Raw genomic sequence first — 20,806 nt, forward strand, 5'->3', positions numbered from 1 at the left:
CAAGCTTAGGCAGATGAAGGACTTTAATGTAAATCACTGCAGGAGTCATAAAAAATGGGCAGTAACCCTAGCCAAAAAAGTTTCTAAAGAAAATTACAAAATTAAAAAGGTACTCTAGAATTTGTGTGTGTGCTATTCTGTCTGAGTAGTGTCTCTGGAAGGAGATTATCCATGTTTAGAAAGGATGTTCGATGGGTTTGCATCTGGAAGGCAGAAGGGAAGGTTCGTCTTGTGATTATAAAGTGGACATTTTACTTAAACAACAATACTCAGCAATGTCATGGAGATAGACAAAGTTGAAGTATGGGGATGGGTTAAGGAGTAATTATAGGTAAGCACTGACATTTTGTTTTGTTTCTTTTCCTTTTTCCTGATGCAGATCCTGGTCTGATTATTGCCTTCTCCATTGGAGTGTGATTGTGGAATTGGTTTGTGGCTTAACAGTCAGCCGTATGGCAACCTCAAACTCCAGCAATACTTTGTCTTCCACATTCTATCTCACAGGTATCCCTGGCTATGAAGGATTTCACCACTGGATTTCCATCCCATTCTGTCTGCTCTACCTTGTTGGAATAATGGGCAACTGTACCATCCTGTACATTATTCGGACAGACCCCAGGCTCCATGAGCCCATGTACTATTTCCTGGCCATGCTTTCTGTCACTGACATGGGCATGTCCCTACCCACAATGATATCACTCTTCAGGGTGTTGTGGTCCATTTCTAGGGAAATACAGTTCAATATCTGTGTGCTCCAAATGTTTTTCATCCACACATTTTCTTTCACTGAATCATCTGTGCTCTTGGCCATGGCTCTTGACCGGTATGTAGCTATCTGCCACCCTCTGCGATATGCTGTCATTCTCACCCCAAAACTTATTGCCAAGATTGGAATTGCAGCCCTGCTCAGGAGTGCTATTGCAATAACTCCACTTCTGGCCAGTCTGGCCTTCTTTCCCTTCTGCCACTCCCACATCCTTTCTCATTCCTATTGTCTGCACCAGGACATGATCCGTCTTGCCTGTGCTGACACGAGGTTTAATGTTATATATGGGTTGGTTCTGATCACTGTGCTATGGGGCATGGACTCCCTGGGCATTTTCACATCTTATGTTTTTATTCTTCACTCAGTGTTAAGAATTGCATCCCGTGAAGGGAGGATTAAGGCCCTCAACACATGTGCATCACACATCTGTGCTGTACTCATTCTATATGTGCCTATGATGGGGTTATCTATTGTTCATCGTTTTGCTAAACACTCCTCCCCACTCATCCACATCTTTATGGCTCACATCTACTTATTGGTTCCACCGGTGCTCAACCCAATCATCTATAGCGTGAAGACCAAGCAGATCCGGCAAGGAGTTCTCCACCTTCTTCTTCCCTGCAAGATTAGCTCTTCAGTGATGTAGGCATGTCCTCAAGACAATGATGACTTTGGTACTAATGATGTAAACCCATAGTGATTTAACTGCTCTAGATACGTTGGGACCTGAGCTGCCAGCAAAAGGCTACTTAAGAGCAGAACTAGAGCCAACAGAGAATCATGAAAAGGTTCTAAAGGAAGAGTTGGTGTCCATTGGGAATATACAGCCCAACTTAACATGGGCTTCATAAATCCCCTTTAATTATGACTATATTGAAGAGCATGTTGAAAATCATTTCAATGTATTCTCTCCTGTCTCTAACCCCAAACTTTATTTGATGTTGCTTTCCATGAAGCTTTCCTTGAATATACCAAACCCATATTTCTTTACTTCTTAATATTTTATAATATTTGCCACGGAATCTTATACTATCTTTTTGTTACATAATTGCTCTGTTTTATGCTTTGCTTATTCTGTCTTTTTAAAGGTAGTAAAATCTTATCTTGATATAAGAGCATATTATGTCTTAAAGAAGTTAGCAACCTTTGTGGTGCATTAACATCATCTTTTAAATGTTTATATACGTATTTTGCCCTACCCAAAGAGGCTTTGTTTCCTCAGGAATAGAAAAAGGCAACCTCCATACATTTCTTTTTCTTTTTCTTCATTTTTAGATATAATTTTAATCTTATAAGAAGCCGAGATTTAGTAATTTTTGAAAGCCTGCAGATGTTATCATGGAAAGCTAGTAATTGCAACACATTGTTTTAAATGTATCTTAATAATAATTTATTATATAGTATTTATTTAAATATAAAAATAATGTTCCTAACTGAAGTATAGCTACTTACAAATTTGTGATGGCAGGAAACAGATAATATAGGTCTCAGTTTTTATCTAGAACTCTTTTCAATATACAAAACCATCTTTTCTTATATCTCTGAATTATCTAGTGCAGGGCTGTTCATGGAGTTGTATAATAATACAAAATTTCAAATTTAATTGAATTTTCTTAGTTCACATGTCTACATTTGTTCAAAGAAAAAAAAAAAACTTGGGGAAAAGAAGACTTTAGAATGCTTTGTGGCTCCTAATATTTGTATAGGTCTTAATAATAGGTAATGTGTTTTCACATATCTTATTCTTACTACTATTGAACAGAAACTGTAAGAATCAGAACTATTCTTGATGTAAAAAAGGCACTCAATAATTACTGTATGTATAAATGATAAAGAAATTAATCATTGAACAAAGAATGACTAGCTTGGAATTTTTTTTTTTTTTTTAATCCTGGAGCTGAACATTTCATACAATAAGATATGTTTTGCTAATTTATAATCAGTATTTGACATTCATGCAAATGAAATATACCTGAAATACCCATGAACTTCTGTCTGTTCCCCAATTTTAACTCTGCTATGTCTGAATTAAAGGATGTTAAGTGATGTTTCCATCTCCCTATATCTTAGTTCTTGATTCTACATTTTATTACTCCTCTCTTCCAGCACATTCACCTTGACAAAAGATACAGCAACAAAAACTAATGTAAGAAATATAAACATCAAAATGAGGCAATCCTGTTAATATAATAAATAATTAAAATAAAATTGATAGAGAAAAAGAAAATCTTGAGGAGAATACAAACATTACCATCAGATATACAATGCAGAAGTAGCTTTTAACTACTCGTGATCATCTCTAAAATAAGACCTTTGAATGCAGAATATATTTTTAACTTATGGATGTTTAACACACTTTTTCTAGTGGCTGTGCATCAAAACATTTTGAAAAATTATTTTTGTTGGTAGAAATATATATTTAAATTATTGGATTCTATATTTTTAATTTATGTGCCTGTAAAACTATTTTTAAGTGAACATTTACATTAATTATCAGACTTTTGGGTTTGCAAATTGTCTATTATGCTAGCTCTTAAAATTTACAATTGGAGTTACATTATATTCATAAAATATATCTTAACAAAAATATTTAGAAAACAGATATTCTCAAAATTAAGATAATCCTTCCCAGTAAAATACAGTTGGTAAAGAGATGAGTGATTGAATGTATGAATGAGTCAATAAATGGATGGCAAGGTTGTATTATGAATTGAGAACAGAAGCATTATCCTGCTTCTAGTAAACAGATGCTGCTTCTAAAACAAGAAGCTCTCTTCTCTTATCCCTGCCTAGAGTTGCAATATGATTGAAGCATCTTATTTAATATGTTTTTATATGAGGCATTCTTACTCATATTACCTTGTTAGATAACATCATGAAAATTTATTTGTCTTCTAAAAGCATTCTCTGAATTCTTGCAGAATCTGCAAAATATACAGAAGCTCAAATAATAATTTTTAATTTTGTATTACACCCTCCTATTATTAGGCAAACATGCGATGCAATTGTTTTCATAATGTCAAATGCTACTCTTTGGATTATGCACTGATCATCTTAATGCTGCAGAAGATCCCTTGTGGCAAAACATGATGGCAAAAAAAAAAAAAAAAATCACAGAGAAGAGCACTATTCCCTTTATCATCTAAGTATTGGTTATTTTCTTTTATACAAGCATTGTTGCAATATACATTATTTTCTGACTTAGCCATTCAGTCATTCAAGCTAATAAATTAAACAATAAAAAGTAATTTTAAAAAACTGTGTGCATAACCACCTGATTACACACAGAATGTAGAAACTACTATATGTATTTGTAAAGAGAATGATAATATAACTTTTTCAAGACATACAATTCAATTAATTCAACCACCAGGCCACGTATATTTTTCTACTATGTTCATGACATATTTTTTTTTTAATTGAATAGCAGGGAAATACTTTAGCTCTTTTATTAATCTAGAAGTAAATATGTTCTAGTGGAGAGAAGGGATTACATTGCAGCAATTATGGCAGATATGTTTATACATGATAAAATATGTGCCAGGTACTCTGAAATGCAATTGGTAAGAATGTTTGGTGCAAAAAGAGCTAAACTATAAAAACTGCATGTGCTTGTATAAAAAGAGCCAAATGAATCCAGTGAGCATAATCCATAATCCTGACCATTTCTCATGATTTCCTCATCCTGGGAACTGCCCCGATACACTTTCATCCCTGTTAAATCAGAATACTAAGAGATGTTATGAATTGATCCAGGTTTAGCAAACTGACCTAATCTGAAGCAATTACACTTCTTGCCAACATAAGTAATAATCGCAGCTGAAATAAGCTGATGTCATTAACTCCACTAAAGAAGTTTATGCTCTCTTGCTGCTGAGATCCTAGAGCTACCTGGCTTTTGTCTTTCCTTAGCCATAGTCATTCATCTTATTCTTGGATGTCACGATAGAATTCTGAATGTTTCCTTGAAATGTCTTGCTTTTTTGTTTACTTAATATAACCAACGTGAGTTTGTAGCATGTGTAACCATAGGAATCTTTATTACACTAAGGTCTTAAAGGAGATGAAAAACAGATATTTTTTGGAAACTAAGGCAAAGATATTTGAGAAAAAAGGGAAAGATATATTTTATCTATAGGTCCTATACATAAGGACATATCAGTAAGTTTGTTTAATAGTAGCATTAAAATTTATTATTCAATTAATTAAGACATTTATCTGTTCAACAAATATTTGTTGAAGTCCTTGTATATCTTGGTTTGTGTGGATATAATAGTGAGACAGGGATCAGAAGTAATCTCTGATGTCACGAAGTTTATATTTTATCTTTTCCATAGAGAATTGACATAGAAGAGGCATTGTTTATTACAAAAAGTATTACACTGACATTCCACTGATTATTACCTGAATATGTTGAAACACTCTTTGATGGTACCTTCCAGCTTCCTGTTTACCTCTTGTCCATGAGATAGAATTTAGAAATATAGATAGTTTAAGCTCCATACAAAGTTTGAGTTTTCTGGGGATAGATCTGCTCAGATTGATTCAGTCTTGGCATTTAAGCTTGTTCAACCTTCCTAGATTCCCCTTCTCCTTGTTGGTTCATTTCTCTTGGATTATTTTGGTTGGTTACAGAGCCCTAAGACTCGCATTCTTATCTCTCTGGTCTTTATCCCATAAACAATGGGGTTCATGGTAGGTGGCACTAGTAAGTAGAGGTTTGCCAGGAGGATAAGGACTTGTTTGGGAACATGGTGCCCAAAACGATGGGTAAAGAAGGAAAAGAAGGCTAGAGTATAAAATATCAAGATAACACATATATGAGCTCCACAGGTTCCAAAGGCCTTTGTCTGGGCCTGCTTTGAAGGTAGTCGGAAGACTGTTCTCAGGATGAGCCAGTAGGACAGGGAGATGAGGACAAAGTCCAGCCCTGTGGTGAGCAGAGCAGCAGTGAGCCCATAAATGCTGTTGGGGGCAATGCTATTGCAGGCCAACCTGGCAATGCCCATGTTCTCACAGTAAGTATGGAGGATGACATTGCTCTGGCAGAAGTGCAGCCGGAGAATGAGAAGGACACCAGGTGTGACTACAGCCACACTCCGAGCCACCAGAGCCAGGCCCACCTTGCCAATGAGAGAGCCTCTAAGTAGGGTAGCATAGTGGAGTGGTGCACAGATTGCCACATAGCGGTCAAAAGCCATGGTCAGTAGAACAGCAGATTCAGAGAGAAACAGAGCATGAACAAAAAACATCTGTGTGAGGCAGGCAGGAAATGTTGACAGTGAAGGGCCCTCCCAGAAGATGAGTAGCATTTTGGGCACTGTGATAGTACAAAGGAGGACATCATTGAGTGCCAGCATAGCCAGGAGGAGAAACATGGGTTCATGGAGGCTTCTGTCCCAGGCCACCACTGCCATGACCAGGCCATTGCCTATCACAGCCAAAAGGTACATGAAGGTGAAAGGGATGGAGATCCAAATTTGGAAGTCTTCCAATCCTGGCACACCAGTGAGCAGAAAGGCAGTGAGTTGAGTAGATGTACAGTTGGATGTTGTCACAGAGAGGTGGCTAAAGTCTACTACATAAAAAACAAAAAGAAAATAGTTAGACTGAACAATAGTAGAAAATTAATATTTATTCCTTTATTCTGGTAAAGTCCTAACCATTAATTTTGGCATGATAAAGTAACAATGACAACCATGAAAAAAATTGTCAGAGATAAGTTACTAAATAAGTGAATGATTGTGGGTCAATCATTTCCCTTTTATAAGACAGTTTGTTCTCTATGTAAAAAAATGTGAATCAGAAAAATTGAGTTGAATTCTTCATTTTCTTTAATGCTAATTTTCTAATCCCATAATTCACGTGTATGTCTTTCAAACTATTAACTGTTCTATATATACATAGTTTTTGCCTAACTTCATAATAAATCTTAACTACAAAAAAGTAACTTTCATCTTTCTTTTCTCTCCATAATACTGAACAGAAGACGGGAGAGATATTCCATTTTTTCTGTAGAGAAATTGAAAAGGAGATGGGTTGGATGGCTAACTGACAAAACTGGAGGCAGCATAGAGATTCTAATTCTTGTTTTCCATCCTAAGGGTGTGAAATATGTTTCCTTGGCCTAATTTTTCTACCAAAAGAAAAAAAATTCACACACACACACACACACACACACACACACACACACACACAAACCGGGGTGGGGGGGGAAGAAGATATAACAACTACAATTATTTGAAGTTGATACGACAAGCAAACAGAAAGGACATTGTTGGGGGGGAGGGGGAGAGGGAGGAGGGAGGGACGTTTTGGTGATGGGGAGCAATAATCAGCCACAATGTATATCGACAAAATAAAATTAAAAAATAAAAATAAAAATAAAAATAAAAAAATAAAGCTTTCAAAAAAAAAAAAAGATAATGATTGAATTAAACTGAAATTTAAAGTTCTGTTCAGAAGTTGAAATATTATTCATACCCTAATAAGCACTACTTCATGAGAATCATGACATGGAGTCAAAGAAGACAAAAATTCAGAGTACAGTATGTTCTCATTCAGAACAAGAAATCACTGAAAAATTTCAAGGCTTGTAACTGTTCAGTACCTAGCACTGAAAGAACCTTCCACAGAGTAAAGTGACTGCCAGTTTCATATCTACCAACAAGAAAACATGATAAAATTACAGCAACTTTGGTAGTAACAGAGGTTGTTATTTTTAGTGTATCAAATAATGTTTTAAAATAAAAAAATGACTTTTCTCTGAAAAATGCCTCAAATGTAGAAGTATTTATTTTCCAGAACCATAATACATACATTCAGTTGGTCAAGTTTGCTATCAAAGGTAGTATGTCTGGCAAAGGCATCATACTTGTATATGTTTATAAACATTTTTTGACTGCAACTCTTAGGAAATTTCAAAGTTATGGATGATAATATTACAAATATCATTCGATCTAAAAACTGCCAAAATCAGGAATTTGCACAGGTTCCACTTTTCATGTTGGGCTGTCACACCACCAAGTAGATAGGAAACTACCCTGTATATTAATTGAATTCCTTCTTTTCAGATTATCTCAGCCTTTAAAGAGGAAGTAGGGCAAATAATCACATGGTCAACATGTGTTTTTCCTATTCTCCCTCATACTGTATTCTCTCTCTCTCTCTCTCTCACATGTGCGTGCATGAGCGCACATGTGCGTGCATGAGCGCACACGCACACACACACACACACACACACACACACACACACACACACACACACACGAAATTCAGATAAGGAAAAAAATACAAAATTTCTGGTCTGAGGGCAAACAAGTAGAATAGATGAAGTGGAAGTGAAAACTTCCAAGAGAGAGATTTGTGTGAATGGTTATTTTGTTACAAATACGGAGGTTTGAACACAATTTATTAGCCACTTAAGACTGAGAATTTGCTTCATGTAGCTGGTTGTCTTCCAGCAGTGCTTGGCTTTGCTGTATAACGACCTCAAAGAAAATAGCATATTTAAATACTAGCATATTTAAATAGTATTCATACCATACATCAGCACAGAAGTTAGCAATATAGTAGTAATAGTAAATAATAATAATTGTAAATATTTATCGATGCTTACAATGTAAACATATTTCTAAAACATTTCAAAGAACTTTGCATGTATTATCCAATATAAGGATCATAGCTACTATATGCAGTAGCAATTATTCTTATCCCAATTTTACACAGGAAAAAAACTCTCAAGGTCACATCAATAATGAGTACATAAAACCTATTTTATATCCAGGGATCCTAATTGCAGAATCCACAATTTTAACCACTAAACTATTATAATTTACCTTTTAGATGCATGATTTTTCTAAATCATTGAGAACATAAAAAGACAGATCTTGAATTTCCTCTTAGTACCTCCCACAGCGATATTCTTAGGTCTTAGGTAAAACTGTCATGCCTCTCTCATACGAACTCAGAAGAGATATTTATATATATTCATCTGTGTTGCATATTGCCATCTATAAAAGCAACCCAGGGAATAGCCTCTGGGTGAGAAGTGTTCTGAGTATTTTTCCTGCTCTGTGACTGCTCTTGCACCTGAGGTCCTATAGTCGATATTTGGATCAGCTCACTAAATCATGTCTTTCACACTTATGAAATTATAATTCCCGCTTTAAAAAAGCATCTGATAATATTCCAGCCCAGATCAAGTCTCTGAACCACATATCTGCACATTTTTACCAACACAGTATTTAGTTCTTACACTACAAAAAATTAGGAGACTTCCTATTGCATGACTCTTTTGGAACAATAACATCTTTTATGACAAGCCCAAATGCCTAAGGTTTTCTTTTTGTTTGTTTGTTTTGTTTTTAAATTTTATTTTGTTGATATACAATTTGGTTGATTATTGTGGCCCATTACTGAAACCTCCCTCCCTCCTCCCTCTCTCCCCTCCCACCCAACAATGTCCTTTCTGTATGCTTGTCGTGTCAACTTCAAGGAAATTTAATTGTTGTGTGTTCTTCCCCCCGGTTTTGTGTGTGTGTGTGTGTGTGTGTTTGTGAATTTATTTATTTATTTTTATCTCACACCAATAAGTGAGAACATGTGGTATTTCTCTTTCTGTGCCTGACTTGTTTCACTTAATATAATTCTCTCAAGGTCCATCCATGTTGTTGCAAATGGCAGTATTTCATTCGTTTTTATAGCTGAGTAGTATTCCATTGTGTAGATATACCACATTTTCTGTATCCACTCATCCAATGATGGACATTTGGGCTGGTTCCAACTCTTGGCTATTGTAAAGAGTGCTGCAATGAACATTGGGGAACAGGTATACCTTCGACTTGATGATTTCCATTCCTCTGGGTATATTCCCAGCAGTGGGATAGCTGGGTCATATGGTAGATCTATCTGCAATTGTTTGAGGAACCTCCATACCATTTTCCATAGAGTCTGCACCATTTTGCAGTCCCACCAAAAATGTATGAGAGTTCCTGTTTTCTCCGCACCCTCGCCAGCATTTATCGTTCAGAGTCTTTTGGATTTTAGCCATCCTAACTGGGGTGAGATGGTATCTCAGTGTGGTTTTGATTTGCATTTCCCGGATGCTGAGTGATGTTGAGCATTTTTTCATATGTCTGTTGGCCATTTGTATATCTTCCTTTGAGAAATGCCTACTTAGCTCTTTTGCCCATTTTTAAATTGGGTTGCTTGTTTTTTTCTTGTAAAGTTGTTTGAGTTCCTTATATATTCTGGATGTTAATCCTTTGTCAGATATATATTTTGCAAATATTTTCTCCCACTCTGTTGGTTGTCTTTTAACTCTGTTAATTGTTTCTTTTGCTGTGCAGAAGCTCTTTAGTTTGATATAATCCCATTTGTTTATTTTTCCTTTGGTTGCCTGTGCTTTGGGGATCGTATTCATGAAGTCTGTGTGTCCAGTCCTACTTCCTGAAGTGTTTCTCCTATGTTTTCTTTAAGAAGTTTTATTGTTTCAGGGTGTATATTTAATTCTTTAATCCATTTTGAGTTGACTTTAGTGTATGGTGAAAGGTATGGGTCTAGTTTCATTCTCCTGCATATTGATATCCAGTTCTCCCAGCACCATTTGCTAAAGAGGCAGTCTCTTCCCCAGTGTATAGGCTTGGTGCCTTTGACAAAGATCAGATGGCTGTAGGTGTGTGGGTTGATTTCTGGATTCTCTATTCTATTATTTTAATATATTTTAATAAATTCTCAGGTTTCCTTTAGTTTGATATTTTGAGGCTTTACTGAGAGAAAAGTGTGATGGGGTACTTGAAGAGTTTCATTTTTTCAAATGCATCTCTTTTTAATTAATAGATTTTAATTAGCTTTATAGATCAGTTTTAGGTTTACAGAAAAATTAAGCAGAAAATACAGAGTTTGCATATATACCATCACTCCACCCCTCAATAGTTTTACTTATTTTTAATATCTCGTATTAGTGAAGCTATCATGTATGATACTGAAATCGTTGATACATGTAATTATACATTCTATGGGTTTTGATAAATGTATAATGACATGCATCAACTTACACAATATCATACACAATAGTTTCACTGCCCTAAAAATCTCCTGCACTCCACTTATTCATCCTTTCCCTTTCTTCTCTGGGAACTGCTGATCTTTCTACTATCACCATACTTTGGCTTTTTTTCATAATGTCAAATAGTTGGAACCAAACAGTACTATAGCCCTTTCAGATTGGTTTCATCACTTAACAATATGCTTTTAAGTCTCTTTCATGCCCTTTTGTGGCTTGATAGCTCACTTATTTTAATTGTTGAATAGTGCATTGTAATGAATGTTCCACAGTTTGTACATTCATTCACCTATTGAAGGACATCTTTGTTGCTTCCAAGTTTTGGAAATTATTAATAACGCAGCTTTAAACATTGATGCACAGATTTTTGTGTGGAAATAAGTTTCAACTCATCTGGAAAATACAGAGGAACATGATTGCTGAACTGTATGAGAAGAGTATATTTAGTTTTGTCAGACACTGACAATATCTGTCTTCTAAAGTGGCTGTTCTGCTTTCCATTCACACCAGCAATGAATGAGAAATCCTGTTTTTCCACATCCTTGCCAGCATTTAGTGTTGTAAATGCTTTGGATTTTAGCCATTATAACAGTTGTACAGTGGAATTATAAATTGCTTTAATTTGCAATTCCCCAATATATACGATGTTGATACTTGTATATGTGTATTTGCCATCCGTGTATCTTCTCTTGTTAGGTATCTGTTCAGATCTCTTCCCCATTTAAAAATTAGATTTTTTTTTCTTGTCCCATTTAAGGGTTCTTTTATATATTTTGGATGCTAGTCCTTTATCAGATAAGCATTTTGCAGTGATATTTCCTCAGTTGTCTGTGGCTTGTCTTCTTGATGCTGTCTTTCATGGACAGAAACTTTTAATTTTAGTAAAGTCCAAATTATTATTATTATTATTTTTTTTTTTTTTTTATGGATCATGCTTTTGGTGATGCATCCAAAAAGTCATTGCTAAACCCAAGATCACTTAGATTTTCTCTTATGTTATCTGCTAGAAGTTTTATAGTTTTGTGTTTTACATTTAGGTCTATGATTTTCAGTTAAATTATGTGAAATGTGTAAGATCTATGTCTAGATTTGTCTTTTTGCATGGATGTCCAGCTGTTCCAGCATCATTTGTTGAAAAGACTGTCCTTGTTTTTTGTTTTTTTTACTGAATTTGCCTTTTCCCTTCTGTTTTTTCTTTCATTTGAGTCTTTGAGTGATCAAAGTGTAAAAAATGTGATCTCTAAGAATTTAGATAGTATGTATTTCTAATTCAAGATATTAGCTTTAATCCACCCACAGCAGGCAATTTGCCTTCTTTGCTTAGCTCACTGCAGTTAGAATCTATTTCTTCAATTATTGCTCTAACTCGAGGCATAAAATAGTAAGACTCAACAGGACTCATGCTCAATATGCCGTCTCAAAAGTTCTATTTCTTCAATTATTGCTCTAACTCGAGGCATAAAATAGTAAGACTCAACAGGACTCATGCTCAATATGCCGTCTCAAAAGTTTGTAGATCAAAATGCCAACCTACTGCATGTAATGGGAAAGCTTACTTTTTTGGCAATCAAAATATGTACTTTGATTTCAAAAAAATAATATTATTTTGAAGTAGGTACCTAGAATACTTAATTAATAATCATGATGCTCCTTATGGGTCCTGGAATCACAGCCAAAGAAAGTGGTGATAATGGTAGCACTGATGGTGGTCATTACTCCCTTGAAGGATACAACTGTGTCATTATGTCCCCATGGAAGGATGAATTTTCCAAGTCTACACAAGAGTTTCTTCTCAGGGAAATCTAGCTTTCTTGGTCCTGGAAATAATTTCTTAAAATCCTGAAAAATGATAGCTGTCCCTTGAGAATTCAAAAGTAATTCAGCTTTGTAATCATCAGTTTTATGTGTTAATGAGGCTGGGCCGGCTGGTGCCCAGCCATTTATTCTGACATTGTTCCGTGTGTCTGTGAGGATGTTTCTGGTTGAGATTAATGTTTGAAGCAGTAGACTGAGTAAAGATTTCTCCCTTATGGTGAGTGGGCCTCATACAATCAGTTGAAGACCTATGTAAAATCAAAGGGTTGAGTGAGAGGGAATTCCTCATTATTGACTGCTTGATCTGGAACATGTATCTTTTCCTGCTTTTGGGCTTCATATGAAACTTGGGTCTCAAGACTCTAAGCTTTTGGACTGAAACTATATTATCAGCTCACCAGGGGCCTCCAGTTTACAGACTATATAGATTTGGAGACTTCACCTCCATCATCACATAAGTAAATCCCTTATAATGAATCACTCTCATATGTATCTTATAAAATATCATATATTCTGTTGGAACTGTTTCTTTAGAGAACCCTAATACAAGCTTTCAAACTGATGATCTAGAAGTTCAGTTTGGGTGAACCACAATTCAAATGGGAATTTTGAAAAACAAAGGAACTGCCTCCAAAAGGAGAGTAGGGTGTGTAAGAAGGAATTTAGAGAAAAAACAAAACAAAACATATCTATATATATATATATATAGATATAGATATATATCTATCTATCTATATATATATATATATGTTTATGAAGTCTAGTAATTGAAAATTGGTAGAAGGTCCCAAAGGAAATTAGCTGTGATTAAGATATGACATGAAAAAACTGGGCCTAACAATGACAGTGCATCTGCAATTTACAGTGCAGAGAATATCTTATATGTTGGTTATGTGTGTAAGCATAGATTATTATTAGTAATAATAATTCTACTACTATCATTTTTATTTGCAGATTGAACCCCTTTCTTTACTTCTGGTATAATGCTAATTGCTGAGGCTTTTTTCAGTGAAAATCAGAAACACAAATTATCTGAGGCAGTGTATCACAGAAATATATAAAATGCATTAATATACTGTGTTCATCATTATTTCACAGTGCATTGATAATGAAATAAAAATTTTAACCATATTGTATAATATTATGTATTAGATGTAATATCTATAATCTATTTAAAATATTCCTCAATTTCTTCATACCTTTAAGGATAACTCATATTTACCAAGAAATACACCTGGTAGGGTCTAAATGTTTGTGTCCCCCCAAATTTCCATATGTTGAAACATAATCATGAATGTGATAGAAGGTGGGACATTGGGAGGTGATTAGGTCAGCATCATTGATATGAACAATTGTTCGCTGCTTAAATTCCTAAAAGTAGTAAAAATTCGATACTTCAGGAAACTCATTACATTGTAATATGCTAGAAAAATTATGTAATTCATAATTCCTGACTATTTAGCTCTATTTATGGCTGTTAGGGAAGTATTCCAGCTCCCCCATTGTGTAAAAAATAGACCTACTTTACAACATGTCTGGATAAGCTAGTGATTATAGACTGTTGCTATAGATAAGTTGACAGGAGATAAAGCAGAGTAAAAGAGAGGAGAAACTCTTACATCAAGCAAGAGAAGTACTTTCAATGCAACTGATATATGCTACCTCCTCTAGTTATTTCATCCACATGTCATAAAATCTGGGTAGTTGTGTTTTTTGGAAAATAGCTTACATTTGGAAAAAAAAATCTATAATGATATGAAGGGAAAGGAACTTTTGTAAATTCTGTACTTTTAAAATTATACATTTTTTTGAGATCTGAATTTTTATACTGTGTCTTTTTCTTGGTGATTCACTGAAAAACAAAAATAATTAAACCTTGGAAGTTACTTACCCTTGAAATTTTTAGTGTAATGAAAAAGAGCTTCTCCTTACAAAAATGAAGTTTTAAGCTTTCAAACTTTTCCTGAGGATCTACATAAACTCCTGTCATCTCTACAGAAAAATGAATGCAGAGGCATTATGCCATCCTATTGGTTTTATAATCTGGAATGCACACTGCAAATTCCTTCAACACCACATTTTTAGATAATAATATCTATTAACTGCCTATCTGAGGAGATTCACATGTAAATATTTCTGAGGCATTTGTTGCCATACTGTGTGAAAATTCTAAAAATTATACTTTCAGATTTCTCCCCCCCCTTTTTTAAAAAGTTCCTCCCTGCCTTCCTGCCTCCCTTTTTGTCTTCATTCCTTTCTTCCTTTGTTCATTTCTTCTTTGTCTTTTACCAGCTTAAAAAAAATTTAAAAAGCTCAACAGCACAAAAACCTCAAATATGCCGGGCATAGAGACACATGTTGTTTTGCTCAAACATACATCTGAGAGACCCTACTTGACTAACCTATGTAAAGTCTAAATAAAACTTATATCTTTCATAAAATGTACTTTTGTATGCAATTCTCATCATTACTTGATATTCCATACCTATTTGTTTATTTCTCCACTGTCTATGTTTCTCACTGAGGGATGTTTTTCCCCCAGAACTTAATCTCCATCACTTAGGTAAGTGCTAGGAATATAGTAAGTATTCAATATATATGTAATTTTCCTACCAAGAACATACAGTTGCCACCATGACTATGAGTTTTTCTTTCCTTCCGTAGGTAAAATATAGAACTGTAAACTATGCCCCTTATCAGAACTCCTGGTGCTGCACTAAGAGAGAAAAAATATAATTCATAAGCTTAATATTTTAATCAACTAAAGCATAATTTTCACTTTTTTGCTCAAATCTTTAATAATCTTTAAGAATAAACAGCTTTAAAATTCATGTATACTAACCTTTCACATAATGCAGAACAGGTAAATAGAGAAGCACAACATCTTTAGTCATTAGAAGAGTGCAAAAAAAGAAATATCACAATGAGTCACTATTTCATATCCATTAGGATGGCTATTAAAAAAGGTAGATAATACTTGTTGGTAAGATGTAGAAAACCTGGGAGAGAGGGAGGGAGGAAAAGGAGGAATTAGTAAAGGGACACAAAAATCAACAATGTTGTATACTGTTAAATTAAAATAATAATAAAAAAATAAATATATACATATAATGAAAAAATGTAGAAAAGATGCAATATTCATTCACTGCTCCTGCAAATATAAAGTAGTAAAGCAAATTTAGAAAATATTACGTAAGTTTTTTAAATATTAAACATGGAGTTACCATATGACCTAGCAATTCTACCCCAAGGCACCTAATCAAGAGAAATGAAAACATGTTTTCACGTAGACTTGTGCACTAATGATAATAGGAGAATAATTCAGTGTGGTCAAAAAGGGAAACAACTCAAAGATCCATTAACTGGCAAATGGAAAGATACAACGTGGTCTACTTAAAAATTAAATAGTGTTTGACAATTAAAAAAACCCCACAAAGTATTAATACATATACAACATAAATAATCCTGAAAAATATGCTAAGTAAAAAAAGCAAAATATAAATACACATATTATATGGTTTTATTTATATGAAATATCCAGAAAGGCAAATACATAGAAACAGAAAGTGGATTAGTGGTTTTCTTCACCTGGGCCTGAGAATGGAGAGTTACTGCTAATGCACATGAGGTTTATTTTTTGGAGTGATAGAAATGTCCTAAAATTAGATAATGGTAGTGGCTCAAAAAAAAAAAAAAAAAAAAAAAAAAGTTCTTTATGTGTACTAAAAATCATCAAATGCACTCTTTAAATTGGTTAATTGTTTAGTATACATATTATACTTCAGTAAAGCAGTTTTTAATAGGTAGTAGACATAGAAAATAGAAAATAGATGTTTGCATTATTGATGGAATAAAATTGTGTTTGATCAGAAAAAAGGTAAAGAGTAAAGCCATCTAAGTAGTAGCCATTAAAGGATCCAGTAATAAGTAAGGAAGCAGGAACAGTGTGATAAGTACTAGCACAATGATGGAGACTAGAATAGTATCAAACTAGATATTATGTACCTTAATATATTATCAAGGATCATATATGAATATATAAAAATGGAAAAATAAACTGAGGAGACACTATCTTAAACAGATATAGGGGCAGTTTGTTTAATACATTTAATGTCTTAGTGTCATAAGAGCCGTCTGAGTTAAAGAGCAATAACTAACCTTGCATGAATTTCTGACACAGAGATGGAACAGGGAGAGCTCCATTAGATAACATGGTTATGAAAGGGTGCTATTTATTTAATAATTGTAAAGTAGTATAGATTCCTTTTTAATAACAAGCTCAAGATGATATTGCTACCTCATCTATGGGTTAGACAAAACTCAGACTGGCAAATAACTAAGAATTTTAAGATTCTCTTTTATTATTTCATGAAGTCTGGGGTTGATCCCAACACAAAAAAGTAATTCTGTTGATTGATCTCTGGATGGTTGTGAATCAAGCATACCATTAACATTTCACTCAACTTGCTAAGGAATTCCATTCCACCTTCTTTACTGACCTGTATTAACCCAGGTCGGCGGATAAGAAAACAGAGATTTAGAGAGAGCCTTGGGGGAAAAGAATAAAATTAAACAGTCATATATAGTAACAAATATAGGTATTGAATCAAAGTTATAGATAAACGTATAACATAAAACAAATTCCAACGTTTAATTTGTCTTTTAGGGTTTTAAGAACAGTACCATATTATATTTTTAAAATTACTTCATAGGCTATGGGTGATGATTTTCACAAAGAAACCCATGACTGTAATTATATGGGAACAACAGCTGAAAAAGAAAGACATGATTGAGAAAGTACATAAGACCTTCCTACCTTCCTGCCCTTTTAGAAACATGGAGTGTTGATACTATCCAGCTAGAAAGTATTATATAAATGTCACCTTGAGTCTCCATGTCTTCTTTTGATGAAAAACCTAAGTATTTTATCCTGCATTTGCTTAGTTTTCAGCACATAGACAATGGGGTTCATCACAGGAGGAATGAGGAAATGCATGTTGGCTATGGTCACATGGGCCTGCGTGGGAAGTCTTCGGCCAGAGCGGTGCAGCATAGACAAGCAGATCATGGGTGGGAAGAAGATGATCACAGCAGAGACATGGGACATGCAGGTGTTGAGAGCCTTGAGGCGGCCACCATGGGAAGCAGTAATCAGTACACTTTTCAGAATCAACACATAAGAAAGGAGAATGAGGAGAAAATCAACTCCCATGTTGGAGAGCACCATAAAAAGTCCAAAGACGCTGTTGATCCTGGTGTTGGAGCAGGAGAGCTTTAGGATGTCAGGATGCAGGCAGTAGGAATGAGAGAGTACATTGGAGTGACAGAAGCACAGCCTTCTCAAGAGGATAGGGAGCAGTACCTGTGCAATCATAGCTCGCATTACAATAGCCAAACCTATCCTGGCAATTACACTATTGGTGAGGATGGAAGAATAGTGCAAAGGATGAGAAATGGCCACATAGCGGTCAAAGGCCATTGCCAGTATGATGGCTGACTCAAAATCTTGGAAGGTGTGAATAAAGAACATTTGAGTGAAGCAGGCAGTAAAAGTCAGCTCTCGAGCATCCAGCCAGAAGATCCTCAGCATTGTGGGGAAGGTGAAGAGGGACAGACCCAGATCAGAGGCAGCCAGCATGGCCAGGAAGAGGTACATAGGCACATGGAGGGTCCTCTCCCTCCAGATAACTGTCATGATGGTCATGTTGCCAACCAAGGTGATGAAGAACATGGCACAGAAGGGGATGGAGATCCAGATGTGCACAGCCTCCAGTCCAGGGATGCCTGTCACCAGGAAGGTGGAGAAGATGGAGCTGGTGCTTTTGACAAGAAGCATGTTGCCAGGGCTACATGCCTTTCCTAGAATGAATGCACTGTCTGAGGCACGCTTATTGGTATTTAATATAGCATTTCAGAATCTGAGAGTATCTATACTGTAACTTGAATTAGTACTCTTATTATTAATGCATTCCTTTTAAGTGAAGCTGATGGTGCCAATATAAAATGGCATGACACATCCAACTATATACTTTTTGATAATCTAAAACTAAAGGGGGAGGTCCTTCAATATTATTCATTTTGCCAGATAATGTGGCCTCAGTTTTTACAAATCTGCATTTTATTAATTTTATTAAAATCAATCCATTCCGTTTACAGTAAGTAAATATTGCAGTACATTTGTGTTTTTATAACATGCTAAGATTCTTGCCTATCACTGAGCTTATAGTGAAATATTACCCATGGTGCTTCTTACATTCTGTTCCACCCTGAAACAGGTTATACATTAGCTGTGATGGTATATGAGCACATATTATGGTTTTTATTATAAATGTAAAAATAAAAGAAAAATAGACATCATAATGAGATGCAGAAAAATTGTTAGCTGCATGAATAAACACTTTTTATGAAACCTTAAAATAATATTTGTGTTCTTTATGAAATATTAGAGACTTAGAATTCTTTGAATTTAATCAGTAAGGTCTTTGGACCTACTGCAAATATTAATATTGTGCATTCAAAGCAGTTCATTTACAATCAACAACAACAACAAAATGCTACATCTGATTTGTTGTATAAATTATACATTGATCATTTGTTATTATTCATTCATGTGTTTATGTAATGAATTTTGATAACCTCTATCTGAACTAAATTATAATGATACAGCACCTATGTATCAAAACAAACATACTCCTTTGCTTGCATTGCAGGAGTTGAAGGGCAATCTGACAAATGTTCAAGTGAAATACATAATATATCAATGATAAGAAAAATTTCGTGATCAGTGTAACCACAGCTTCTTTGATCCCAAAAATAACTGCTGTGGAGGTATTTGAGATTCTTTTTTTTTTTTTTTAATTTTATTTTGTCGATATACATTGTAGCTGATTATTGCTCCCCATCACCAAAACCTCCCTCCCTTCTCCCTCCCCCCCTCCCCCCCAACAATGTCCTTTCTGTTTGCTTGTTCTATCAACTTCAAATAATTGTGGTTGTTATATCTTCTTCCCCCCCCCCCCCGGTTTGTGTGTGTGTGTGTGTGTGTATGTGTGTGTGTGAATTTATATATTAATTTTTAGCTCCCTCCAATAAGTGAGAACATGTGGTATTTCTCTTTCTGTGCCTGACTTGTTTCACTTAATATAATTCTCTCAAGGTCCATCCATGTTGTTGCAAATGGCAGTATTTCATTCGTTTTTATAGCTGAGTAGTATTCCATTGTGTAGATGTACCACATTTTCCGTATCCACTCATCTGATGATGGGCATTTGGGCTGGTTCCAACTCTTGGCTATTGTAAAGAGTGCTGCGATGAACTTGGGGAACAGGTATACCTTCGACTTGATGATTTCCATTCCTCTGGGTATATTCCCAAATGATCTTTGACAAAGGCACCAAGCCTATTCACTGGGGAAGGGACTGCCTCTTCAGCAAGTGGTGCTGGGATAACTGGATATCCATATGCAGGAGAATGAAATTAGATCCATACCTCTCACCGTATACTAAAATCAACTCAAAATGGATTAAGGATTTAAATATACACCCTGAGACAATAAAACTTCTTAAAGAAAACATAGGAGAAACACTTCAGGAAATAGGACTGGGCACAGACTTCATGAATACGACCCCAAAAGCACGGGCAACCAAAGGAAAAATAAACAAATGGGATTATATCAAACTAAAAAGCTTCTGCACAGCAAAAGAAACAATTAAAAGAGTTAAAAGACAACCAACAGAGTGGGAGAAAATATTTGCAAAATATACATCTGACAAAGGATTAATATCCAGAATATATAAGGAACTCAAACAACTTTACAAGAAGAAAACAAGCAACCCAATTAAAAAATGGGCAAAAGAGCTAAGTAGGCATTTCTCTAAGGAAGATATCCAAATGGCCAACAGACATATGAAAAAATGCTCAACATCACTCAGCATCCGGGAAATGCAAATCAAAACCACATTGAGATACCATCTAACCCCAGTTAGGATGGCTAAAATCCAAAAGACTATGAACGATAAATGCTGGCGAGGCTGCGGAGAAAAAGGAACTCTCATACATTGTTGGTGGGACTGCAAAATGGTGCAGCCTCTATGGAAAATGGTATGGAGGTTCCTTAAACAATTGCAAATAGATCTACCATATTTGAGATTCTTTTAATG

The 20,806-nt window shown here is 35.0% G+C and overlaps 3 protein-coding genes across 3 annotated transcripts; 1 reads left to right on the forward strand and 2 right to left on the reverse strand.

Moving 5' to 3' along the window:
• Positions 1 to 452: 452 nt before the first annotated feature.
• Positions 453 to 1,412, forward strand: LOC134377204 (olfactory receptor 51L1-like). Its single transcript, XM_063095841.1, has one exon. The coding sequence runs from the start codon at positions 453 to 455 to the stop codon at positions 1,410 to 1,412; it is 960 nt and encodes a 319-aa protein (XP_062951911.1).
• Positions 1,413 to 5,382: 3,970 nt separating this feature from the next.
• Positions 5,383 to 16,860, reverse strand: LOC134376318 (olfactory receptor 52D1-like). Its single transcript, XM_063094909.1, has 2 exons — positions 16,806 to 16,860; positions 5,383 to 6,344 (listed from the first exon to the last, which is right to left on the reverse strand). The coding sequence occupies exons 1-2, from the start codon at positions 16,858 to 16,860 to the stop codon at positions 5,383 to 5,385; spliced, it is 1,017 nt and encodes a 338-aa protein (XP_062950979.1).
• Positions 16,861 to 17,526: 666 nt separating this feature from the next.
• Positions 17,527 to 18,483, reverse strand: LOC134376319 (olfactory receptor 51G2-like). The gene has a single exon (XM_063094910.1). The coding sequence runs from the start codon at positions 18,481 to 18,483 to the stop codon at positions 17,527 to 17,529; it is 957 nt and encodes a 318-aa protein (XP_062950980.1).
• Between the last annotated feature and the right edge of the window lie 2,323 nt (positions 18,484 to 20,806).

The sequence above is a fragment of the Cynocephalus volans genome, chromosome 4, assembly GCF_027409185.1.
Source record: "Cynocephalus volans isolate mCynVol1 chromosome 4, mCynVol1.pri, whole genome shotgun sequence".
In the NCBI taxonomy this organism is placed as follows: domain Eukaryota; kingdom Metazoa; phylum Chordata; class Mammalia; order Dermoptera; family Cynocephalidae; genus Cynocephalus; species Cynocephalus volans.

Excerpts from the sequence above, each read along its gene's own strand:
- LOC134377204 (XM_063095841.1), top strand. The coding sequence starts at position 453 with ATGGCAACCTCAAACTCCAGCAATACTTTGTCTTCCACATTCTATCTC.
- LOC134376318 (XM_063094909.1), bottom strand. The coding sequence starts at position 16,860 with ATGTTATCTAATGGAGCTCTCCCTGTTCCATCTCTGTGTCAGAAATTC. Across the intron at positions 6,345-16,805 it reads GTGTCAGAAATTCATGCAAG|TAGACTTTAGCCACCTCTCT; the intron begins GTTAGTTATTGC and ends TTTTTTATGTAG.
- LOC134376319 (XM_063094910.1), bottom strand. The coding sequence starts at position 18,483 with ATGCTTCTTGTCAAAAGCACCAGCTCCATCTTCTCCACCTTCCTGGTG.